The 25,307-nt window shown below is 49.8% G+C and overlaps 7 protein-coding genes and 1 non-coding gene across 8 annotated transcripts; 5 read left to right on the top strand and 3 right to left on the bottom strand.

Annotated features, from left to right (window-relative positions):
* Positions 1–107: 107 nt before the first annotated feature.
* Positions 108–841, top strand: An06g01590 (uncharacterized protein; the record flags this gene model as incomplete). The annotated part of the gene is made up of 2 exons (XM_001390943.1): positions 108–202; positions 271–841. 2 exons carry the CDS (start codon positions 108–110, stop codon positions 839–841), a joined length of 666 nt encoding a protein of 221 aa, XP_001390980.1.
* A 318-nt stretch (positions 842–1,159) lies between these two features.
* Positions 1,160–3,360, bottom strand: An06g01580 (uncharacterized protein; the record flags this gene model as incomplete). Its single annotated transcript, XM_001390942.1, has 2 exons — positions 1,160–2,234; positions 2,291–3,360. 2 exons carry the CDS (start codon positions 3,358–3,360, stop codon positions 1,160–1,162), a joined length of 2,145 nt encoding a protein of 714 aa, XP_001390979.1.
* Positions 3,361–3,837: 477 nt separating this feature from the next.
* On the bottom strand, positions 3,838–3,928 carry tRNA-Pro (AGG). Its single transcript has one exon. It is a non-coding gene; the product is annotated as a tRNA-Pro (tRNA).
* A 4,909-nt stretch (positions 3,929–8,837) lies between these two features.
* On the top strand, positions 8,838–9,147 carry An06g01560 (hypothetical protein; the record flags this gene model as incomplete). The annotated part of the gene is made up of 2 exons (XM_059748075.1): positions 8,838–8,856; positions 8,960–9,147. 2 exons carry the CDS (start codon positions 8,838–8,840, stop codon positions 9,145–9,147), a joined length of 207 nt encoding a protein of 68 aa, XP_059605290.1.
* A 1,931-nt stretch (positions 9,148–11,078) lies between these two features.
* An06g01550 (uncharacterized protein) lies at positions 11,079–16,904 on the top strand (the record flags this gene model as incomplete). The annotated part of the gene is made up of 3 exons (XM_001390940.3): positions 11,079–11,215; positions 11,291–16,561; positions 16,619–16,904. The coding sequence occupies 3 exons, from the start codon at positions 11,079–11,081 to the stop codon at positions 16,902–16,904; spliced, it is 5,694 nt and encodes a 1,897-aa protein (XP_001390977.1).
* A 774-nt stretch (positions 16,905–17,678) lies between these two features.
* An06g01540 (uncharacterized protein) lies at positions 17,679–19,374 on the top strand (the record flags this gene model as incomplete). The annotated part of the gene is made up of 4 exons (XM_001390939.3): positions 17,679–18,007; positions 18,074–18,584; positions 18,642–19,133; positions 19,192–19,374. The coding sequence occupies 4 exons, from the start codon at positions 17,679–17,681 to the stop codon at positions 19,372–19,374; spliced, it is 1,515 nt and encodes a 504-aa protein (XP_001390976.1).
* A 920-nt stretch (positions 19,375–20,294) lies between these two features.
* Positions 20,295–21,502, top strand: An06g01530 (uncharacterized protein; the record flags this gene model as incomplete). The annotated part of the gene is made up of 3 exons (XM_001390938.1): positions 20,295–20,361; positions 20,416–20,561; positions 20,624–21,502. The coding sequence occupies 3 exons, from the start codon at positions 20,295–20,297 to the stop codon at positions 21,500–21,502; spliced, it is 1,092 nt and encodes a 363-aa protein (XP_001390975.1).
* A 1,288-nt stretch (positions 21,503–22,790) lies between these two features.
* An06g01520 (uncharacterized protein) lies at positions 22,791–25,252 on the bottom strand (the record flags this gene model as incomplete). The annotated part of the gene is made up of 6 exons (XM_059748074.1): positions 22,791–24,193; positions 24,241–24,397; positions 24,451–24,551; positions 24,617–24,851; positions 24,920–25,038; positions 25,090–25,252. 6 exons carry the CDS (start codon positions 25,250–25,252, stop codon positions 22,791–22,793), a joined length of 2,178 nt encoding a protein of 725 aa, XP_059605289.1.
* Positions 25,253–25,307: the final 55 nt, after the last annotated feature.

Raw genomic sequence — 25,307 nt, 5'->3', positions numbered from 1 at the left:
GAAAGAACCATCGCCCATCTCTCACCGAACCACACCATACCACCACCACACCACACATCCCATTCACCCATTTCCATAGCATCATCCATCCATCCATCCATCCCACCATGACCTCAACAACAGCAACAACAACATGCACCTCGCAACCCCTCTACGGCGGCGCCATCAAAGGCCTCATTCCCAAAGGCTGGTTAGATGCCAGGTAAATCTTCTTCCCTTCCCTCTCTCCTCTCCACAACCAAACCCTCAAATACTGATAATAAGGAATAGTAACCTCCGCCAAATCCCGGACCACCAAGAACTCTACCTCTCCCCGACAACCCTCTCGACCCTCATCTACGAAATAAACGAATACGTCCCCGACAGCACAAGTCAGGAAACATTATCTAAGCATAGTGATCTATTTGCTTCTGCCACCGGCGGCACCACCACCCAGAATCAAGATAGAGAAACCCTCGATAAAGCCGCCATCCTCTACCACATTCTCGATGTCCATGACAGTAACGATGTCAGCAAAGATACTGTTCAATTCCGCACTCCTATAACGAGCGTGCCTCATCGGGACCAATGGCGGGGAGGGAGGGTATACACGGGGAGTGTGTCGTTGGGGTCGGTGAATCCAGGTGTGAAGGATGGGGTGCTTTGTCGGTTTGTGGTGGTGAGGTTGGAGGAGCAGGGGAGTGATTTGGTGGTTTGGGGGAATGTGCCTGTTAAGGAGTTTTTGGAGAGGGGGGATGTGGATGGGTTGAGGGTCGAGGAGGGCGTTGTTGGGGGGTGTGTGGAGGGTTTGGCTGGTGATGAAGATGGGTTTGTTGTTGTCGATTGGGATTTGTTTGGGTAGGGAGGGCTCTTTGTTGTCTTTTAATGTTTGGTGGAGGAGGAGGAATGATACCATTATGCGTATGTACTAGGTAGTTACTTGGATAGGTTAGATAAAAGCAAAGGATCTCTATACAAACATATAAGAGTAACACGGTAATCGGTGTATGTATCTTGATTGGTCTGTTTGTACACCTAGGGGGAAAAAAAGAACTAAACGAAAAGCTGTATGTATGTACATGATCGCTAATAACAAATCATTCAACCGTCAGTCATGACATACATCAAATATTATACCTCCTAGATCATCATCCACAAGATCATCCTCAAGTATCTCTGGTTATGTCTGCCTCTGCGTCTCATTTAACACACGGCCCACCTCATTCAACAAACCCCTAACACTCGGTGTTGGCGCGTTCACCGACTTCTTCAATGGCGACACATTCCTCACCTTGGGTTGGATCTGCTGCAAGACGCCCTGGCATCGGCATCGATGTCTCTTGGGATCAATACTCTTCGAGTGACGTCCATAGTCTAGGTTGCAGTGCACGCAGCGCCACACGTACTTATAGTCGATAGCGTAGTCGTGCTTGATCGAGACCTCGACTTTCCCACCATAGACAGGATGGTTCTTCATTGCTTCCTTGCACTTGCGACCCCATGCCTTAAAGCTTGTCCCATGGGGGTTATCATGCACGCCTGAGATCATGTAGTTCGCCAGATGACAGAACTCGTGAGCGACCGTCTTGATAATGCGTTCTTCGCAGTCGACTACCTTTGCTGCTAATTCGATGGTGGCATAATGCTGCGGTGGCATGGCCGGCCCTCCTCCCTTCTTCGGTGACGGGGTAACACATTTCCAGGATGCTCTGCCGGCGGTCGTTTGGAGTCGCTTTTTCCATTCGATGATCACGCCTCCTGTCGAGGCGGTCATTCTTGAGAGTCGCCCGTCGGTTACGGTGTCGTCGAGGACTTTGAAGAATTGCTCGGCCATGGCTTGTCTGTTCTCCATGAATGCCTTTGCGCGCTCCCGCTCGAGCTTTCTCTGTTCCGCTTCGGCCTTTTTCATTGCTGTCTTGCTGGGTGTTCTTGTCGAGGACTTGGTCGTCGTCTTCGGTGTTGCGGTCTTGGGCATAATCTCCCTGTCGCTGAACTCATCATCCGAGTCGGAGTCGTCAAATTCGCGCAGTAGATCGTCGATCTTGCACGGAGAGTGCTGGTCGATCCAGTTGTTAGTGTTTTCCTGGCTCCAGAATGCGTCGACGCTTTCTCGATGTGGTGTTGGTGGTATGTGGGCCTTCAGCTTGGATGGAGATCGTAGACTGCGTCCCTTTGTTGGACTGGATGGGGGCGTCTCCAGTTGAACACTGTCCCTTGATGGGAGCTTCTTGGTGGGGGCGTCTACTTCTTCGATACTGCTACATGGTGTTAGTACATATATGGGTGGCTGGGGGTCTCCATTAAAACTCACTCATAAGTGCTCTTCTCGTCCAGTTGGGGCTCTATGTCTTTATTGTCCAACTTCAGCTTGTTCAGCTTCTCGGATATTTCCAGCTCGCTTTGAAACAATCTCTTGGGCTTTGCCTCTAGCTTAGGAACCTCCATTGTCATCGTAGCAGGCACTGAAGGCTCTAAATCGAGGCTTTCACGCGGAGAATCCTGAGGTGTTGTCTCTGGCTCTATTTCTGGACGGGGTCGTCTCCCTCTAAGCAGTCTCTTTCTAGTCCTGGGCGGCGAAGGAGTTGGCTGTTTCTCTTCTTGTTCTTCTTCGATGCTTTCATCGTCGGACGTCTCATGATAGCTGATTTCTTCGTTGTCGCTGACAATGAAATCATCCATTGAGTCAAAGCCATTATTCTCTTCGCTTTCTTCAGCCTCTGACTCTGTCTCCTCCCGACGATATCCCATATACCTCGTCCGAGACCTGCCCCGCGGCTGCACTTCTCTGTTAGTATTACGCGTAGGCGCTCGGTTCGAAGCAGTAGACGAGTTTCTCGAGAGACCCGAACTCTCATCTGCCTCCTCTGCCTCATCATCGATAGGGTCATTTTCCTTGTCGTAATTATACCCTACCGACTTACGCGGCGGCCTATTATTCCGCGACTGCTGCGACAATGGAAGCAACAAAGAATTGATCTGCGAGAGCTTCAAAGGATCCGTAGTGCGTCCCTCATTCGACATCAAAGACCGAGTCGACGAGAAACTACTTTCCTCCGTTTCACTCTGCTCGTCCCCATTGTCCGAAAAGATATCGAATACCCCACTAGAAACAGTCCCCGATCTTTGTAGTCTGTTATTATTCTTCCTTTGCGACGGTTCTTCGATCGCTGGCGTGGTCGCGGAGTATCGGCTCTTTGTCCATGTCTCGTCGGCGGCTGCCCATTGTTCTACTGTCTTGGCCTTGGCTGTCGCGGTGTATTTGTTGTCTCTGGAGTCCCGCTTGATGGTCGCTGTGCGGTTGAGATTCCTCTGCGCGGGTGGTGTTCGGCGCTCTTGGAGCTTGGCTGGCTTCGTGGGGCTAGAGGGGTTGAGTCGAGCCATTGTGGTCTTATCTTGTCTTCTTGTTCGTTGCGGCGGCTGCTGCTGCTGGTGTGGTACGAGCAAGGGCTCCTCTTTTGCTCCTCCCACTCCTGCAGGACAGGATGTGAGATGTCAGACTGCACCTGCTGGAATGTTGGGGCTTGGTGTATGTGGTGTCTGCGGGCTTGCAGATGTGGGTGTAGTGTACCTGCGTATGAGCTGGTGCTGGATATATCTATGCAAGTAGTCTAGATAATGTTGATGGATGGGCAAAGAGAAGTGGTTGGCACGGCAACCTCGGGACTTGGTTCGCCTACCACGGGATTGCCTGCTGGCGGGGATTGAGTTCAAGGTTCTATGGCGGATGCGGGATGCTGTGGTTACCAGAGAGCCAGGAACTTTGTTCGTCTCATGTCGTAAGTTGAAGTCCTACTGATACGAAATGATTGTCTTCTTGATGAACGAGGAAGAAAAATAAAAGCAAAAAGATGAAGACAAGGCCCGAGCCGCGGATCGAACGCGGGACCTCTCGCAGATATGCTTGGGTTTGTATCCCTAAGCGAGAATCATACCACTAGACCACCCGGGCTTGTTATATATTTAGTGCTCAACTTCTTGGCTTATGAGCCTAAACATATTTTGTAGATCATGAACAACCATTCCGTATGCCGTCAGTGGTCATGTAGACAGGTTGTCTACTTCTATATTACTGGTTGATTGGTGGTGTCTATGTACTCACTATCGTTAAATCCTATACATGCTGTGGCCGAATCCTATAGCTTTACTGCCTGTGATTATGTTGATGGGGTAACATCCGCCTCTGTAGTCGACCAATATATACATCGTCACCCGCAAGCTATACGCACGACCAGACACTTGCCTGTACCAATGAATAGCCATATAGCGGTACTACTAGTAGCCAGCAGTACCGACGTGAAGCGAGTAGAGAAGTACAACATCTCTGGTGGGCAGCATACAAACGTATCCAAACATAGTCTTTCAACCGTGGACAACGACGCCGTCACACAGCAATAGCAACAGGCATAAACCCACTAGACATGTGAAACATTGGTCACCAGGACAAACGATGATATCACCAGCGCCATCGTAGCCGCTGCATATATAAAACACGGGTGCAGAGAGCAGGGACACAGATCGGACGCACCGAGTCTATCGGGGTGAACAAACAACCATGGCAGGACCGAAGTGCATGGCAGGGATTACTCGTCCAAAAGCATGTACTACTAGTAGCCCACATTTAAACTGACAGAACAGAGCTGGAGACACTGTCATATGCATAGAAGACCATACCGCAAAGCCCGGGTGATAGTGGCTTGCATACACTACTACTACATACCCACGGGTATACTATATATCATCGAGCAAGAGAGCGTTTACACTCACCAGCCACATAGCATTAAATGGTCGAAGGAGTGCTCAATCAACCGAAGGACATGTCAAGCTCCCAAGCATATACCCGATACATATACCGGATGGCGTCTCAAAGCCATTACGCCGAAATGTCCAACCCAGCCAAACCAAGCACAACCACATCATATGGCACACGAGAGGTACGGAACGAACCAAAGCAGACAAACCGAGACCAACCATCCACATGCACAACAACCCATGTCGCACTGCATCCATCAGGTCTAAGACATGAGGTAAAGAGTTGCCCACTGCAGCATCGCACAGTCCAACGCAGAACCCGATAAATGCATACAGTGTACATGAAATCAAGCTTTGGGGATACCGTTGCCTCCACCCGTGCAACGCAACTGAACATACCAAACGCAGGTGCATATCATACCACCCACAAGAGCCACAAGTACTCCATAAGTGCGGAGGTAGTTGCGTAGCTACGCAGCACACTGTAAACAAGTTGAATAACCGAATGCGGAGAGAAGCTACAAAGTATCTATTTACAACATCCCAACCGTGCAGATCAGACAGACAGAACAGCTGTGCGCAAGCAAGGTTGCTAATCACCCCACTCCCAGCCAAACAAACTTTGTGACTTGCCGTGCCTCTGGATCCCGATGTTGCTTCGACACATGCCGATCTCGAGTTTCAAGAAATCGAGTTGCAGATGTACATAGTTAGCGTGGTATATCGGTGTGGCGATGCTAGGCTGCTAGCATCTGTACCTACTGAGACCGTCGGTGGCAGGACAGCACGGGACAGGATATGTAGCAGTATCCAACCTCTTCTCTCTTCCTCTCTCTCTACATTAGCGACTGTAGTTAGTTATGCACATGACCGACCGTGCAGTGTCTGATGCTGATCGCTCCTTTTTCCGTCGACAGAATTATTTCATGATTATTCAGGAGATACCGAGTATCTACTCACTTCTGTGGAAGTCGAGACTCCCCCTGTCCAGCCAGCATTATTGATTGATTGATATAGATAGTATCCATTCAGTATCTATCTTAGTACCGAAGCGGATAAGGAGTCCATGTCCATTAGCGATCATTAATAATTATTTAATGAGGAAGATAATAATAACCCAACCCTATAAACTACCTAGTACTTATCCATCGGCTAACAGAAACCAAGCGGTGTAACTTAAGTGGAAACAAAAGATACAAATTTACAAAACCTGATGTGTGTTTACTTTGTAAAAACGAAAGAGGAATCAGAATCAACTTGCTGATTGGCACAATAAATGGAGGTTGATAAAATGGTGGTGGTGCCGGGGATCGTTCTAGGTCGGGCCAAATGGAACCTGAAACCACACACCCCCTTTTTTCCCTCTTCCCAGACAAGAGTTCCACGTCGTCGTCCTTTTGGACCAGTCCGGGCCCTTTCAGCCAGTCGAGAGTTGTCCGGCGTTAAGAAATCGCCACCCGTTGGCCTCTTGGTCGGGCGGACGGGTCCGATTGGATAGTTCCCCGGTTGCGCATGTCCTAGCCCCACAAAGTTTCTGTTTAGGGATTGGTTAAGGTGTTTTATTTCCTTTTTATGAAACCTGTATTGGAAAGGTGTCCTAATCCTACAACAGTAAGTATCTTGCTCCACAGTAAGCACAGTAGATTATTACAGAGTATCCGTAGTAAGATGGATGATGGATCAATCGCTGCATTTGTTCGCTGTATTGAGGTTGAACGGCTGGGATCCTGGCGGTTCACCAACCCCCCATCATTGCATGGCCCGAAGTCAATTAGATATGCAACATAAGCAAGTAATATCCGTTGAATGCCAATCGCATGGCTGTGCCTGAGAGACGCCATGGTCTTATGGAGGCGTCAGGCTCACTCGTTTGCATGGTGGTGTTCTGATATTTGCCAATTGGGACTCCTAAAAGTTTGTTGGTTATATTCAACCACCCATGCAGCGTTGCGATTACTTAGAATAGCAGTAGACTCATGAGGGGTTCGGACAAGGACCGTGTTCCTGAATTTCACCTGCAAGGGCAGAGATTTATCTATATTTATATATAGAGAGCTGGTCTATGGTTCACCAGCATAGCATGGCCGGAAACTATTTTCAATATGTGTCAAAAGTACTGCCCATAGCAGAGATCAATTTGTTATAGAAATACGGAAAGTCAATCTATAAACGTAGACATTTATCCACATGAGAAGGGGGAACCAAGGAACCCAGTAGCAGAATAAATGAGACACACATATTGTGAGAACCTCAACCGGTGGTGCAGCGGTAGCCGGAACCGTGGCTCCGGGGGTTGCTTGGTTGCCCTTCGATCTCGGTGCAGTGTTTATTCATGTCACCGACAGATTTCGGAAACAATTTTCAGAAGAGCATGCTTTTGACCTGCATCATAGCGGAAAAAGTCTTAAGAAAAAAAGTGGCCTCTATGGGGTGATGCTCGCCCGAGTCTAATTTGGGAGCCGACTCTATCGTTCAAGTATCGGCGTGTTGCGTAGACAGCAGATAACTAGGTGGATGTATAAGCTTCACGTTCAGCAATCATTCCCACACAAGAAAGCAGCCTATCCTTCTAGAACCCTTCCCCTCTCAACACCGCCCGGAGCACTGCTTTCCCGGCGACAAGCGAGAAAAATGTCTAAGATGAAGCAGATACAGTAGTCGGCTGCTAAGCGCTTAGTGTGTACCCACCGCAATGCTCTTCCAGCCTTCCCGTAGTTGAAAAAAAGGCTGGGAAGAAGGCAGACCACATTGTCTTGTCGATCATCTAGCCTGATTATCTCTTACGATTTCCGGGAAGGCCCAAAGATAACCTTAGCTTGCCAATCAGAAACAAGATATTGTCGGAAGTCCTCTAAGGAAGCAAAGAAGGCACCGAAAGAAAAGCAAGAATACAGCCACTTCGACCAAGGCTCAAAGTTGGGTCTAATGTGTAGGTGGGGTTTCGCTTGCCTCGAACACTTCAATCTTAGTGGTTTGATGCTTACATTATTATCTGGGAAAAAACGGGTCACTTGCTTATGTGGTGTCAACGCATGGTCTGCTGAGTTGCGTTACGCAGTTATCATGCAGGTAATGTGGCTGACAGGTATCCGTGTAAGGTAACTTTCAGTTCTTCCCATGTGTTTGTTCATACGGGTACCACTACTTTTGCTGCTGACGGGATCTCGTCTATCAGACGGCGCAGAAGCAAGCAAAAGAAGGCATCAGGGTCTGTCGTTCATTCGCAGCTGGATTAAATAGATCTGGTATAATATTGGGATTCCTGACTCGAGGTGCCTAACTCCCCAAGGGCCAGGTCTCATCAGGAATCCATCTTATTCTCCCAGGACCTGTCTATGAATCAAACCAATGAGCGGAACCACCCGGCATAGTTTATTACTCCATGTAAAGCAGCAACCACTGTTTAATGGATGAATGGCTTCTTGTGGCTGGGACGTCAAGTATGTTATGCCTTCTTCCTATTGTTGTTGACTGTCCTCGGGAATGGAAAACAATCCTCTGCATAACCCCATACTCTGCATTCCTGCAGGTTCTCTGCTAATGAAGATGTATTCCATTAACCTTGAATGAACACCCGCCCACTTGAGTAACCCAAGAGATTTATTGCCACCTCCGATAAAGCCACCATGTCATGCGTCTATTTCTTCCACTCTATATAAAGTTTGATCTACCCTCACTGTGTAAGTAGTACCCGTTTGCATCCACCCTCGCGAGGCGGGTTCATCGGGTCAACCACAAGAATAGCACCTTGATTTGATAGTTGGATGGAGAACCCCGTCCTCTAGTACTACTGTGTAGGGGCCGATTACCCGTCAATGTGAGATAGCCGCCGGGTATGAACTATTGGTGGCAAGGGGGGAAGATATAATTGGAAAAAAGTAAAAATGGAAATATTACCTACCTACCTACCTTAATCAGCGGTTATGGTTCGGAGGAGCTTTTCAAGTGGCTAGCAGTGATATAGCTTCCCACCGTGGCAAATCGACTGACGCTACTCGTTTGTTTTCGAACTACCAGGTTACGTATTGTCAATAGGTAGCAAATCCAGCGGCGAATAAAAGATGCAAATGGAATTTTCAGTCGTGCAAAGTCTTCACGCTCAATTGAAAATGAAACCGCAGCGTGGATGTAAGTACGGAGTTCCAGAGCATCTGATATTACCTCCACTAGATCAATGTCGCTTGACGGATGTAATGCCCTGTATGGATGATCTATAGTCTATTTTCTCCAGCAAGCAATGGTTATATTGGCATCGAATATGGGGCAGTTGTACAAAGTAGTAGTTTACTTTGTTACGGCGACGAGCTGATTATGCTGACACACCAAGATACAATAGGGCAACCATGGGTGCCAGGTCTTGGATCAGGAACGAAGCGAAGCCCGAAAAAGAAGTTGAACCAAACATCCCCTCCTCCTTGAGGGGTTCACAGTCCTCCATGGACATAAATAAACAAGATCATGATGGTAACAACCGCCATGAATTGCATAGCGACGCATTTTTACCCTGGCCACGACCATATCTGCGGCGGTCGTTGAGAGACAGTTTTCAGGCTTCAGGAATGAGGAAAATTATCCCTGCATGCCGTTCGGAAGCAACGTAAACAACAACTGTGGTAAATTGCTGTCACGACGATACACCACAAAAGGCCATACCGTACGAATACAGTTTCATTGCGCCATCTGGATTACCTGGCGGTGGGTCGGGGCTTCAGGGGCCGTCTTGATTCCCATGGATTCCGGGACCAACGCCGTCTGGCCATCTTGTTGTGCCGGAAGTTCACGCCGCTTAACCTTCTCCTACCTAGAGCCTCGAGCTGTCACTGTTTCCTTTATTGAAAATAAGGAAAGGATGGTCGCCCCCCTTAGGGGTGGGTAATAATTACACCATTGACCATCTTGATTGATATCATATATTGGAAAACGGAGTGATGGCAAAAAAAAAAGAAAACAAAAAGGGTAAGGGGATGACTGAAAACAGAGGGGAGATACGTAGATTTTCCACGTTACTAAAAAGTAAATAACGACTCCAGCTTGTGTGGCCCATCATCCATGGTATCTGAGGCACCTCGAATCCTTGACACGACATCTGGTAGGTCAGTTTGGTAGGCAGCATGAGCCACCTCAGGCGGCAGTAAGCCAATCACCGAGGACCCTGCCAAGTAATCCGCAATTCATTCGACCGACAAGTCAAAGAATCTCCAGGCCCGAATTGGTGAGGGCTGAGGCGTCGGGGGGTTGTGGTTGTTGTGGACAGAGTTGGACGGCGAAAAGTGGGTAACGATACGCGCGTTTTGGTACTGCGTGCGGTAATACCGATGGTAACCCCCGCCCGGTGCAGGTGGGATGAATGGGGGAGGGTGAAGCGGGCTTGTGATAGGCTGCAGGGGCGCCCATCTGCTTACCATATTTACACCACCCGGGCCTTTTTAGGAATAATCCAGTATCGCATACAGGTACAGGACTGGGCGCGCAAGTAAATTAGCAGATCCAGATCCCAAAATAACCACCAGCGCCGCCCCCCCTCTCCCCTTCTTCCCAGGTCCTACTAGGGAGTAGCGCCAGTCCTATCTTCCCTGCTTGGGTGGTCAATCAATTCCCTTTTCACCACTTACCGTCCAACTCAAGCCTCCTCCTCCCTCCCCGTCCGTCTCTTAGTTCCTTCCTTCCTTCTTTTCGTTCTTTTGATCTTCGACCTCTTTTTCCTTTCGGTTCCTGTTCGCTCTTTTTTTCGTCGACACTTCGTTTCCCCCGACTCATCTTCTGCAACACTAGCGACCTTCCCTCCCTCCCTTCCTTCTTTCTTGCTTTCGTTTGAGGAAAGAAGAGGGAGGCCTTTCTTGGCTGAGACAGGTTCAGCCAACGGCAGTCGGGAGGCTTTTGCTTTTGAAATCCCACCCCCTAGTCGTGTTTTGTTCTTTACTTCACTTCACCCTTCCATTCGTTTATCGAACGTCCCTCCAGCGACGACCAACCGGCCCCGCCCTGGAAGTCGACCTACAGAGCAAGAGAAAAAAATAAGCAGACGATCGTTTCGAGTTGAGATTGTTGTTTAGTTTTACGCCCTTGAAACACACTCCGGCACTGGTGCCTTCAGAGAAAAAGAACGCTGCGCCAGCATCAAAAGTCATTCTTCGACGCGTTCTGAACATACACATCCATTGCGCCAGAAGTGCTATCTGTTTACGCTTATTTCACTGGAAATCGGATCAGAGTAATTTTTAATGGGCCACTGTTAATGTAAGTTGCAGGATCTTGCATTCAAAACGCCATCCGACCCCTTAGTAAGGCCATATTGATACTCATGGTTTAGAAGAAGATATTAAACGGTTCGGTGATTGTGGCTATTCAACATGTCAGGCTATCCAGCAGGGCATTACGAGGATGGCTACGGCCACCAGGAGCATGGGGGCGATGCGTACTACCAGGACGAACATGGCCAGGCTTATTACGATCCTAACGATTACGGTGACAGCTATTATGATAGAGGGTACGTCTCCCATTCTGAACAACGATCGGTACCCAGATTGTTCTGTTGATTGACCATTGTTTGTCCCTTGAACAGCAATTATTACAACGCAGAAGGAGGTCAGGCATATGGCCAAGAAGGTGGTTACTACGATGCTGGTCACCAGGATGACTACTACGGTGACCAGTACTATGACCAAGGAAATGGTGCCCCCCGCGGAAGACGCCGTGGAGATTCTGAGGAGGATTCGGAGACCTTTAGCGATTTCACCATGAGGTCAGAGACTGCTCGAGCTGCGGATATGGATTACTATGGCCGTGGAGACGAACGTTACAACAGTTATGCCGACAGCCAGTATGCTGGTCGTGGATACAACGGATACCGGCCGCCATCTTCGCAGGTCTCGTATGGCGCCAACCGATCATCTGGCGCTTCGACACCCGTATACGGCATGGACTACGGAAGCGCCCTTCCTGGTGGACCGCGTTCTCGGGAGCCGTACCCAGCCTGGGCATCGGATGGTCAGGTCCCTGTCTCCAAGGAGGAAATCGAAGATATCTTCATTGACTTGGTCAACAAATTCGGTTTCCAGAGGGACAGCATGCGCAACATGTATGACCACCTGATGACACAGTTGGACTCCCGGGCCTCCAGAATGACGCCCAACCAAGCCCTTCTGTCTCTGCACGCAGACTACATTGGTGGTGACAATGCCAACTACCGCCGTTGGTATTTTGCTGCCCATCTGGATTTGGACGATGCCGTGGGATTCGCCAACATGAAGCTGGGCAAAGCAGACCGGAAGACCAGGAAAGCTCGCAAAGCGGCCAAGGCGGCAGCACAGCAGAACCCTGAAAACGTCGAGGAGAACCTGGAGGCCATGGAAGGCGACAACAGCCTGGAAGCCGCTGTTTACAGGTGGAAGAGCCGCATGAACCGCATGTCCCCGCATGATCGTGTGCGCCAATTGGCTCTGTACATGCTGTGCTGGGGTGAAGCTAACCAGGTCCGGTACATGCCTGAGTGCATTTGCTTCATCTTCAAGTGTGCGGATGATTACTACAGCTCCCCTGAATGCCAGAGCCGGGTTGAGCCGGTGGAGGAATTCACTTACCTGAATGAGATCATTACCCCCCTCTATCAGTTCTGCCGTGACCAGGGTTACGAAATCTTGGATGGCAAGTATGTTCGCCGCGAGCGTGATCACGAGAAGATCATCGGATACGATGATATGAACCAGCTTTTCTGGTACCCCGAGGGTATCGAACGCATCTCATTCGAGGATAAGACTCGTCTTGTCGATGTCCCCCCAGCTGAAAGATGGACCAAGTTGAAGGACGTCGACTGGAAGAAAGCATTCTTCAAGACGTACAGAGAGACTCGGTCCTGGTTCCACATGATCACCAACTTCAACCGTATCTGGGTTATTCACCTGGGTGCTTTCTGGTTCTTCACTGCTTATAACGCCCCCACCTTGTATACCAAGAACTACCAGCAGCAGCTGGACAATAAGCCCGCTGGTTCAAAGTATTGGTCTGCTGTCGGTTTTGGTGGTGCCCTGGTTGGATTAATTCAGATCTTGGCAACGCTCTGTGAGTGGATGTACGTGCCTCGCCGGTGGGCAGGTGCTCAGCATCTCAGCAAGCGTCTTATGTTCCTTATCGCCGTTTTCATTGTCAATCTTGCTCCTGGTGTCGTGGTCTTCGGTTTCAACAATGTTCTCAGTGAGACAATCTGCCTCATCATTGGTATCGTCCACTTCTTCATTGCTCTGGCCACGTTCTTCTTTTTCTCCGTCATGCCTCTTGGAGGTCTGTTCGGCAGTTACCTGAAGAAGCACGGCCGTCAATATGTGGCCAGTCAGACATTCACGGCGAGCTACCCTCGCCTGAATGGCAACGACATGTGGATGTCTTATGGTCTGTGGATCTGTGTTTTCGGTGCGAAGCTGGTCGAGTCTTACTTCTTCCTGACTCTGTCATTGAAGGATCCCATGCGTATCTTGTCGCCGATGCGTATCCATCAGTGTGCTGGTGTGACATACATCCCGAACAGCCTTTGCCACGCCCAGCCTCAGATTCTGCTGGGTCTGATGATGTTCATGGATTTGACTCTTTTCTTCCTGGATAGTTATCTGTGGTATGTCATTTGTAACACCATCTTCTCGGTGGCTCGGTCCTTCTACCTGGGTGTCTCCATCTGGTCGCCCTGGAGAAACATCTTCTCTCGCCTACCGAAGCGTATCTATTCGAAGGTCTTGGCTACGACCGACATGGAGATCAAGTACAAGCCCAAGGTGCTCATTTCCCAAGTTTGGAACGCCATCATCATCTCCATGTACCGTGAGCATCTGCTGGCGATTGATCACGTCCAGAAGTTGCTTTACCACCAGGTTCCCTCCGAACAGGAGGGCAAGCGTACCCTGCGGGCTCCTACCTTCTTCGTTTCGCAGGAAGACCAGTCCTTCAAGACTGAGTTCTTCCCCGCGGGTAGTGAGGCTGAGCGCCGTATCTCCTTCTTTGCCCAGTCGGTCGCTACCCCCATGCCTGAGCCTCTTCCGGTTGACAACATGCCCACTTTCACTGTCCTTATCCCCCATTACGGAGAGAAGATTCTGCTGTCGTTGCGTGAAATCATTCGTGAGGATGAGCCGTACTCTCGCGTTACTCTCCTGGAATACCTGAAACAGCTCCACCCCCACGAGTGGGACTGCTTCGTCAAGGACACAAAGATTCTGGCTGATGAGACCTCACAACTCAACGGCGAACCCGAGAAGAACGAGAAGGATGCGCAGAAGAGCAAGATCGACGACCTTCCCTTCTATTGCATCGGTTTCAAGTCTGCCGCTCCCGAATACACGCTCCGTACCCGTATCTGGTCCTCTCTGCGCTCTCAGACCCTGTACAGAACCATTTCCGGTTTCATGAACTACAGCAGGGCCATCAAGCTCCTTTACCGTGTCGAAAACCCCGAGGTCGTCCAGATGTTTGGTGGTAACTCCGAGAAGCTCGAACGTGAGCTTGAAAGGATGGCGCGCCGCAAGTTCAAGATCTGTGTCTCAATGCAACGTTACGCCAAGTTCAACAAGGAAGAGCGTGAAAACACCGAGTTCCTTCTCCGTGCCTACCCTGATCTCCAAATCGCTTACCTTGACGAGGAACCCCCTGCCAATGAGGGTGAGGAGCCCCGCTTGTACTCGGCTTTGATTGATGGACACTGTGAGCTCCTCGACAACGGAATGCGCAAGCCGAAGTTCAGAATTCAGCTCTCCGGAAACCCTATCCTGGGTGACGGCAAGTCCGATAACCAGAACCACTCTATCATCTTCTACCGCGGTGAATACATCCAGGTCATTGACGCTAACCAGGATAACTACCTGGAGGAGTGTCTCAAGATCCGTAGCGTTCTGGCTGAGTTCGAAGAACTTACCACCGACAATGTCTCGCCCTACACTCCTGGTATTGCCACCGAAGCTGAGACCCCAGTCGCCATTCTCGGTGCTCGTGAATACATTTTCTCTGAGAATGTTGGTGTTCTTGGTGACGTTGCTGCCAGTAAGGAACAGACGTTCGGTACCCTGTTTGCTCGTACCCTTGCGCAGATTGGTGGAAAGCTGCATTATGGTCACCCTGATTTCCTAAACGGTATCTTCATGACGACGCGTGGTGGTATCTCCAAGGCTCAGAAGGGTCTCCACCTGAACGAGGATATTTATGCTGGTATGACTGCTTTGTGCCGTGGTGGACGCATCAAGCATTGCGAGTACTTCCAGTGTGGTAAGGGTCGTGATTTGGGTTTCGGCTCCATTCTGAACTTCACAACCAAGATTGGTACTGGTATGGGTGAGCAGATGCTGTCCAGAGAGTACTACTATCTCGGAACACAGCTGCCCCTCGATCGCTTCCTGTCTTTCTACTATGCTCACCCTGGTTTCCATCTTAACAACATGTTCATTATGTTGTCTGTGCAGATGTTCATGATCGTTCTGATCAACCTTGGTGCTCTGAAGCATGAGACTATTACATGCCGTTACAACTCGAACCTGCCCATTACTGACCCTCTGCGTCCCACGTACTGTGCTGATCTTACCCCCATTATCGCCTGGGTGAACCGTTGCGTCGTTTCCATCTTCATTGTGTTCTTCATCTCCTTCGTTCCCCTGGCCGTCCAGGAATTGACTGAGAGGGGTCTTTGGCGCATGGCTACTCGTCTGGCCAAGCACTTTGGTTCCTTCTCCTTCATGTTCGAGGTGTTTGTCTGCCAAATCTACGCCAATGCTGTTCACCAGAACCTTTCCTTCGGCGGTGCTCGCTACATCGGTACTGGACGTGGTTTCGCTACGGCTCGTATCCCATTCGGTGTCTTGTACTCCCGTTTCGCTGGACCATCCATCTATGCCGGTTCTCGTTTGCTGCTCATGCTTCTGTTTGCGACATCCACTGTCTGGACACCAGCCCTGATCTGGTTCTGGGTTTCTCTGCTTGCTCTCTGCATTTCCCCCTTCCTGTTCAACCCCCACCAGTTTGCTTGGCACGATTTCTTTATCGACTACCGCGATTACATCAGATGGCTGTCCCGTGGTAACTCTCGCTCGCACGCTTCGTCCTGGATCGCCTTCTGCCGCCTGTCTCGTACCCGTCTCACTGGTTACAAGCGCAAGCTTCTTGGTGTTCCTTCGGAGAAGGGATCTGGCGATGTTCCCAGGGCCAAGTTCACGAACATTTTCTTTAGTGAGATCATTGCCCCTCTCGTCCAAGTTGCTGTGACTTTGGTTCCTTACCTCTACATCAACTCGAGAACTGGTATCTCCAATGACAACGAGCGGGCGTCAAATGCCGTGGTTCGTATTGCCATCGTCGCCTTCGGTCCCATCGGTGTTAACGCCGGTGTCTCGGGTATGTTCTTCGGTATGGCTTGCTGTATGGGTCCCATCTTTGGCATGTGCTGCAAGAAGTTTGGTGCAGTCCTCGCTGCTATCGCTCACGCCATCGCGGTTATTATCCTGCTTGTCATTTTCGAGGTCATGTTCTTCCTTGAGAGCTGGTCCTGGCCTCGCATGGTCCTGGGAATGATTTCTGCCGCTGCAATTCAGCGCTTCATCTACAAGCTGATCATCTCCCTCGCCCTGACCAGAGAATTCAAGCATGACCAGTCGAACATCGCTTGGTGGACCGGAAAATGGTACAACATGGGTTGGCACTCGCTTTCCCAGCCTGGCAGAGAATTCCTGTGCAAGATTACCGAGCTTGGATACTTCTCTGCCGACTTTGTCCTGGGCCATATTCTCCTCTTTGTCATGCTTCCTGCTCTCTGCATCCCCTATGTTGACAAGTTCCACTCCGTTATCCTCTTCTGGCTGAGGCCTAGGTACGTTCAAATCCCACTGGACTCCATCTTATCTGAGCTTTACTAACGTATCAACAGTCGTCAAATTCGCCCTCCCATCTACTCTCTGAAGCAGTCTAAGCTCCGCAAGAGAAGAGTTGTCCGATTTGCGATTCTGTATTTCACTATGCTGGTTCTGTTCCTCATCCTTCTCATTGCTCCTCTGGTTGCCCGGGATGAAGGCATCAGCGTGAACCTCAACATCATGAGCCTTATGCAGCCTCTGGATACCGACAATAACGATACCATCTCCAGTTACACTGGTAATGGTCTCCCTGTCGGTTACTCTGCCTGGACCCCGTCCGCGGCGTCTGCATCTGCTTAGAGGTTGTTTTTGTCCTAAATTGTTTTTTTCAATACATTTTACCTGTCTTTCTTTTTCGGAAATGGAACATGGAAACGAGCTGTATAAAGTAACCAGCGCCTTGATGTCGCTGCCGAGTCTCATACATTTGCCTTTTATTTTTCTTTTTTTCGTCCCACCCTTCTTCCATTGAACGAAACTGCGTGTATGCTCCTTCAGTTGCCAACATTAATGGGTCCAATCTCTTTCAACTGTTTTGTATTGTCAAGGTGTTGTTCTGTCTTTTATGTATGGTCACTAGACTTGCCAGCTTTTCTTGTATCGTCCCATTGCATCCGGCTGCCTTTGATTTCCTTGGTGTTTATCTAGAAGGCTCCTTTGCCTGTAGTCGTGTGGACTATCAATTCAAAGAGTCTTGAGAGTTACTGATTTCCTAAAGCCGTAGTTCAACGCCACTTCTACGTAAACATTTAGTCCAGGACCTTCACTGCAAACATCGTACTCTCGGAATATATGCATATTAAGGGCCTGTTCGATGCCTACGGCTTCATACCCTTTGTGAGACGGGCCGACCTGCAAGGAGCGCCAAGTCACGTGTTAGGGCCGCGCCCATCCCGGAAGTTGGACTTGCCGTCTTGCTTCGATCCTCCGGGAATGCCGCTGCCTTGACTTATTATTCAATCGCTGATGCTGTCGATTCGTTTATAGAGGGTCTCTCTTTCATTTAATATTAGATTCTGCTTCTTTGCTTCCTGGGTACTTGCGCCGCGAGCGCTAAGTGGATTTTCTTCCGTCATGGATATCCAGGAGACTCAGCGTCTCCTTTCGGAGTACCTCCATGAACTCGCAGACCTCTTTCATCGTCTACCCGGTTCAGCGATCTTCCTACGTTATGTGAAGTCTAGTTACCAAAATGATCCTATCCGCTCAGCTGTCGAGCTCTTCCTCTTCTTGTTTGCGGTCCGGTATCTCCTCGCTCCGAAGTATTCGACTAAACCGGGTGTGGTTCAACTTTCCGAGGATGAGGTCGATGATCTCGTGGATGAGTGGACTCCGGAGCCGTTGGTGGGGAAGCCTACTCCGTTGGAGGCGATGGAGGTCGATAAGCGAACGGTCATTGTTGGGTATGTATTGTCTTTCCTGGATTGCTTCTTGTGTGAGACGGTAGGCTGACTGTTGGTGACTTGCAGCCCAGTTGGACCCAAGTCTAAGTTGAGCAACGGTCGCACAGTCGTCAATCTCGGTTCCTATAATTATTACAACTTCAATACGAACGAGTCGCTCAAGGAGAAGGCCATCCAGACTCTGCGGAATTATGGTGTCGGTCCTTGCGGTCCCCGCGGTTTCTATGGTACTCAGGATGTTCATATGAAGACGGAGGCTGATGTTGCCTCCTACCTTGGTACCGCATCCTGTATTATCTATGCGCAGGCCTTTTCGACGATCTCTAGTGTCATTCCTGCGTTCTCGAAGCGTGGCGATATCATTGTTGCGGACAAGGGTGTTAGCTTCGCTATTCGCAAGGGTATCCAGATCTCTCGCAGCATTGTTCGCTGGTATGAGCATAATGATATGGAAGACTTGGAGAGAGTCCTCGCAAAGGTTACCAAGGAACAAGCCAGGAAGCCCCTTACTAGGCGGTTCATTATCACCGAAGGTCTGTTTGAATCTTACGGCGACATGGTGGATTTGCCCAAGATTGTGAGTCCCTTATCCTGATCATTGTTTCTCCGTGCTTCGGACTGACTACTTTTGAAGATCGAGCTTAAGCTGAAGTACAAATTCCGCCTGATCCTCGACGAGACTTGGTCCTTTGGCGTTCTTGGGCGAACTGGCCGTGGCGTGACTGAGCACCAGAACGTTGATGCGGCAGAAGTTGATATGATTGTGGGCTCGCTGGCCGGCCCACTGATTGCAGGAGGAGGCTTCTGCGCTGGCTCGGAAGAGATCGTCCATCATCAGCGTATCTCGGCTGCTGCTTATACCTTCTCCGCCGCACTCCCCGCTCTTTTGTCTACTACTGCTAGTGCTACGATCAATCTCCTTCAGACTAGCCCCGAGACTGTGACGCAGCTGCGGGAGCATACCAAGGCCATGTGGGCGCAGTTGGACCCTCGCAGTGATTGGGTTTATTGCACCAGTTCCCCCGAGAATCCTATGATGATTCTGGTCCTTAAGCCCGAGGTTGTTGCTGCGAAGAAGCTGTCACTGGACGACCAGCAATTCTTGCTGCAAGATATTGTTGACGAGGTAAGTCTTTGGCAAAATTGGCATACATTGAAAAATAACTGACAGTTATGGAATACAGTGTCTCGCAAACGGTGTCCTCATCAGTCGCCTGAAGACTCTCCAGGATAACTTTGAGCCCAAGCAGATTGTTCCCCCTGCCTTGAAGGTTTGCGTGACAATCGGATTGACGAGAAAGGAGATTGAAAAAGCAGGAACCACCATCCGCCATGCGATTACGAAAGTTCTAAGCAAGAGGAAGTAAAAGATTCCCTTTCCCTTTCATTCTCGTATTTCAATTCCCGGCCTATCCTGAGAAGTGGCCATGAACATTAATGCTCCAATGACACGCCTGTTGTACACTCTTTTTCTTTCATTCGCGCCTGTTGCCCTTTCTGTTGGTGATATAGCGCACCATCCTACACATTTCTTGTATAACATATTACACCGTGGATTGATGCGACCTAGATGCGTTTCTTGAGACGTGATATGAGGTTGTTGACGCCTCGTGTCTCTATTTTTACTGTGCAGATATTCTTATTTGCCCATATCAGCCTTTATTTCTTTGCGTGCTTGGGCACAGTGGACATTAATAGACATTACATTCTAATAATAATTTTGTGTTCTTGTCCAATCAATGCTTTCTGATTAACCTGTGTCTTGGATTTCGACGCGACGAAAGGGATGTACAGGGATATCCGCTTCACTGATGGGTCGAGTCATGATAGGGGAAGGGCACCAGCCTCGGGCTCTGGAAAGCACCAAGGGGCCACAGTTTGCACCTTGAAATCTGTCGGGCTTTCGATTTTGTGGCGAATGGTCAGGTCGAGGCCGTGGCGCATTCTCAAGACCAAGGGATCTGCGCAGATACGAAATTAACATTCCATCGAAAACAAGCCCAGTTAAACATTTGTTTTCCTAGAAGCAGAATAGCGGCACTCCCCTGTCTTCACTCATGGCGCTCCAGAATGAAGGGCAGGAGTCTTCACTCTAGGCCAGAGTGAAGCTCCAGGAGATGCGCTTGGCTGAACGGCGTCTTTGAACAGAATCCGTGTTTTTGCTCTGTGCCTGACTGTTCTTTCCTCTTGCCCTTGACGGTAGGATTTCTTCTCAAATCCCCACGTGGATTGAACCTTGAGAAACCGGTCACAAAGTCAAGTTTGTCAAGTTTACGTTACACCAGCAATGAAACGCCTCATGTACCTCCTCGTTGTGTTGCTGCTCAGCTATGTTGTCTGCGCACTTCCCTATGGTGCGTCAACCTAAGATTACAAGTGTCTAACCTACCGATTGACCGAGATTGTAGACGACCATGGCAAAAAGCGCGATCTTGGTCCACTGAGTGATCTCCCAGGAGGTGATGTGATTGTATGGGTGGACCAGGCTGGAAATGCTCTTGCCAACAACGTCGTGGGCGGCGGCAATTCAGACCCAACTGCGACAGCAGACAATGTGAGTGCCACCCAAAAAGCACCGCTCCAGAGATAAAGTTAGGGTTCGGACTAACAGAATAGTCGCCTACAACCCTTCCACCAATATTATCGACTCTCGATGGAGATCTGGATCTCTCTCCCGCCGTCCCACTCCCTGCATCTACCAACCTTCCAAAGACCGGGAATTACCGTCGCTTTGGCATCTCCTACTCTCCGTATAACAATGATGGCTCCTGCAAGTCCCAAGACCAAGTCGACGAAGACCTGGACAAGCTGGCGCAATACGGGTTTGTCCGGATCTACGGCGTAGACTGTGACCAGACGAACAAGGTTACCAAAGCAGCGCGACAACGCAACCTGAAAGTTTTCGCCGGTGTTTTCGACTTGCAGAATTTCCCATCCAGTCTTGACTACATCACCGGGGCTGCAAATGGGGACTGGTCCGTCTTTCACACCATCAATATCGGCAACGAACTGGTCAACGATGGTAAGAACTCGGCTGCCGATGTCGTAAACGCAGTGAATACAGCACGCAGCAAGCTCCGCGCGGCAGGGTACCAAGGGCCCGTGGTAACGGTGGATGCATTCTCAGTCATGATCCAACACCCCGAGCTCTGCCAAGCGTCTGATTACTGTGCTGCCAACTGCCATGCCTTCTTCGACAACAACAACACCCCTGATAAAGCCGGCCAGTACGTCAAAGACCAAGCCAACAAGGTCTCCAAAGCGGCCCGCGGCAAAAAGACGCTCATTAGCGAGTCAGGATGGCCGCACAACGGTCAACCCAATGGCAAGGCTGTGCCGTCTTCGCTGAACCAGCAAAAGGCGATTGCCAGCTTGCAGCAGACGTTCACTGGCGAGGATGAGTTGGTTCTCTTTACTGCCTTTGATGATCTGTGGAAGCAAGACTCCTCTGGTACATTTGGAGCGGAGAAGTTCTGGGGCATCCAGAAACACTGACCTACATCCTGCTCCACTACGTCCATCAGGTATTGGACGGCCGGATCACCACTATGGGGTAATGCTTCTGGCATTCTATACATAGATATGATATGCTTTCGGAATTTGATCGCGCCGGTCGTGATTGTTTTCTTGGAGTTGGAGAGAGCATGTCAGTTGGCTTACCCACGTGGATGATATGCGATTGTTGTCTTTTCTTCTACTTGTTATGTTACGTTATGTTGTTCTTCTTCTGTCCATCTACACAAGTCTTGTGAATAATTGGTTATGTATCACACAGTCTCTTGTGCATATCTGACAGTACTTTGAAAATTGGATGACTTTGGGAGTCAGTCATCTTCTATTGCTAAACATCGTACCGACTTCAATCATATCATTCAACAATCCTATGATGCTATGCAACCTCTATCAATTACAACGCATCACTACCTACCTACCTCCCAAATTAACACCCTACCTTCCCTTATCGACATCGCCTGTATGTATATCTCCAAACCACAACCTGCAAATGAACTAGTAATAGGTGGATGACTGGATCCCGTCGTCGTCATCAAATACGTACGTCCGTAACTTCTCAGCTCGGGAGCCTCCACCCGAAGGAAACTAACTAACGAAACCCGCTAGGAAAAAAAACAAGATCCAGACTAGACCCGATCTCGGTAAGGCTTCCCACACAACGCCGTTTGGCACAAAAAGTACTACTTTGGTTTGCAAGGTCCGAGAATGGGGCTAGTGCTGGAACTACTTAGTACTTACCCACTGGGTTAGTTAGTTGTTTAGGTGTATTTTTTTTAGTCTTGTATTTTGTGTTTGTGTTTTTGTACGTATTCTATGTTTTGTGGCTTTTGGTTTTGGTAATGGTAATGGTAATGGTATCGGTGTTGGGTTTGGTTTTGGGCTGGTTGGGGTATAGTTAGCTGGCTGGTTGGCTGGTTCGCTGGCTAGTAAGTTGGAGGGAGTCTGCTATCCATCCATTTATCTATTTACTATGAAGTTAGGGGAAGATTGGTGGATGTTTAGTAATGGTTGAACTACTGGCTAGCTCGCTTGAGATTAACTAGTCAGTTAACTTTGTTCTCCTGTCTTAAGATACCAGATCAATTTGATTATTGGGTTGGTTGTATGCCTGAGAAAGTAGAGCAATAGAAGTAGTCAATTAGATGCGCTGAATATGCAGATGCATGCAGATTATAGATAGTTAGATGAAATGGTTATGCTATGCTATGATGCTATGATGTATTATGCTATTCCCAGACAAAATCCCCTGTGCAGCCAGCTAGGCAGCTAGCTACTCCAGACTAACGTTCTGCACCGCTTCCTCGACACTCACGGTAGCGCTGGACTTGGGTTCGCTATCTGTATGGCTATTCTGCTGGACATTGTCCAGATGCCCCGCCGGTAAATCTGGCGCCGGAGTGGGTTTATACGTCAATTCAGCCGGGCCGTTCCTCGTGCGGCCGCGGCGACGGGTTTTAGGGGGCTCGGGTTTCTGGGTATGTTTCTGAGGAGCAGGGGTGGCGGTTGGCGGGGTAGGTGATGGTGCGGTGGTGGATGTGCTGGGGCTGTGCTGCTGCTGTTGCTGCGCAAGTCGTGAAGGACTGGCAAGCGGGGTGCAGTGGCTCGTGACTGGGACAGGAAGGTGACCTACTCCTCCATGACCTGCGTGAAGGTGGGGGACTGTTGAGCGTCGGGGTGGAGGAACAGCCGGGGGTGGATTGGAGGCTGAGCGGCGCGAGTGACTGGGGACAGGGGGCGGAACTATGGCGGTGGAATTTGCGCGCTCGATGGCGCTGTTGGTGGCGACGAGACTTGCGGGTGGGATGATTAGACTTGTGTGTTGAGATTCGGCGTCTTCGGGGATCTTGTCAGTTTGTCCGTGCTCGTCGTCTCGCCGGCCGCGCCAACGTCTTGCCCTCGGAGGCAGAGGCTTGACTTTGGGCTTGCCCAACAACTTTGATGGACTCGTTGGGCTATCAGTGGCAGCACGGGCATCGTTGCGGCTGGGTGTCATGATGCCAGGTTTCACGTGCTGGGATGCTACTTCTTGGACGCTGAGGCTGGAGGATGACGCGGGCTCGAGGTGCATGCCGAGTTGTTGCACTTGGCTGAGCCTGTGATGCGCAGCCATGCTCGATGTACTGGAGTCCGGACCGTCTAGTCTAGTGGGCGACATGTTCTCGGGAGAGCTGTCGACCGTGCTCGTGGGGGAGAGGGTCCGAGAGGATTCCAATGGTGCCCCGAATTCAGCATCAGGAGGTACACTATCTGTGGGCGTGGCAACTTCATCATGGACTGGTTTTTCTGGTTCAGGGTCTCGTAGCCATTCCACGGTTGCGCATCGAAGAACCAGCCTTCGAGTAGTCTCGTCCACGTCGTCGAAGTGCATTATCTTCTCCCGGTCAGGCCCACTATCGGAGAGCTGACCGTGAACGAGTAGTCTAAGCACCCGCTTGAGCTCATCCCGCTTATAGAAGGGTGGGTATTTCAGCTGCGTATGTGCCAGTAGGGGATAGAGAACACGCAAATATGTGTGTCGGAGAGCGGACGCCTCTTCCGGCAGGTCCAAGAGGTTTCGAATGAGGATGTCGACAAGAACGTGTAGGTCATTGGTGAAAAAGTATTCGTAGGTGGTCGGGGTGGTGAAAATGAGGTATAAGAGCTTGAGTGTCAGAAGCTGGAGCGATGTCTCGGCTGCAAGAGTTAGAATCTTCCACCTCATCGCGCTAGGGACTACTAACCTTCACGATTAATTAGAAGGATAATATTCTCGCCAAAAGTCTTGTATAGATTGCCGTGCATCGCCAAGATCTTGATAATCTTGTTTGTCAAGCCATTCGACGTATGCTCATCGACCGGATCATGCGCGGAAATCATGAACTGTTCGTTCAGAACCAGCTGAGCATATCGTTAGCACACCATCAGTAACTCTGAAAGATAAAACCACTCACCAGCACACGAATAACCGGATAATGATAAGGATCATTGACATCGTACGAGAGATCCTCAATGATATCAAAGAGGCCCTTGACGAATTCGTCATCCACGAGAACTGCCACCCTTCAGTCAACAAAACAAACCAGACCACTGGACCAATATAGCCAAGGCACAACGCACCCAAATCCTCAATCTTGACCCTCTGAATCCTCGACATTTCATACATCAAATCCATCAGCAATCGATGTAACCCCGCAGGCACCTCCTCTTTCTCCTTTCTATTCCGCGCCTGCAGAAGCTCCAACAACCTGGGGAACAGGCCCTCCTCGTTCATCATCCGAAACGCCACGTCATGCTGTCGACCGTCGAAGAGCAGAAAGGATACGATGAGGTGAAGAGTCGCAGGGTCGTCATCCTAACCAAACCACCAGTAAGTCAGACAGACATATCCACACCATCCATAGGGAAGTAAGAAGCACAAACCTGCAACAACCCATAAACCATCTGCCTCCGCACATAATCGGTATGAGCGACAAAGATATTCGACGCAAGCAATTTATACGAGCACCTCGTAACATCTAACTCGGACTGAAGATATTCATCTGCCCATACACCCAACTAGTCAGCTTCCCCCCCATTCCACACCTACACACAGCACAGAATATAGCAAGGGTTACCTTTATATTTCGTGGCCAGACCCAAGTAAGACCTCAGCGCATTATCGATATGATCTTCGGTGGAGCAAGGGGAGGAAACAATGTCTTGGATCTCGTCCCAGAATTGCTGCTCGTTCTCTAGAGAGACCTCAAAGTCCATTTCCCGGTGTTGCTGCTGCTGCTACTGCTGCTGGTTGATCGTCCTCGTCGTCGGG

This window comes from Aspergillus niger (genome assembly GCF_000002855.4).
Source record: "Aspergillus niger supercontig An06".
Taxonomy (NCBI): Eukaryota; Fungi; Ascomycota; class Eurotiomycetes; order Eurotiales; family Aspergillaceae; genus Aspergillus; species Aspergillus niger.
This window is presented reverse-complemented; position numbering and strand designations above follow the sequence as displayed.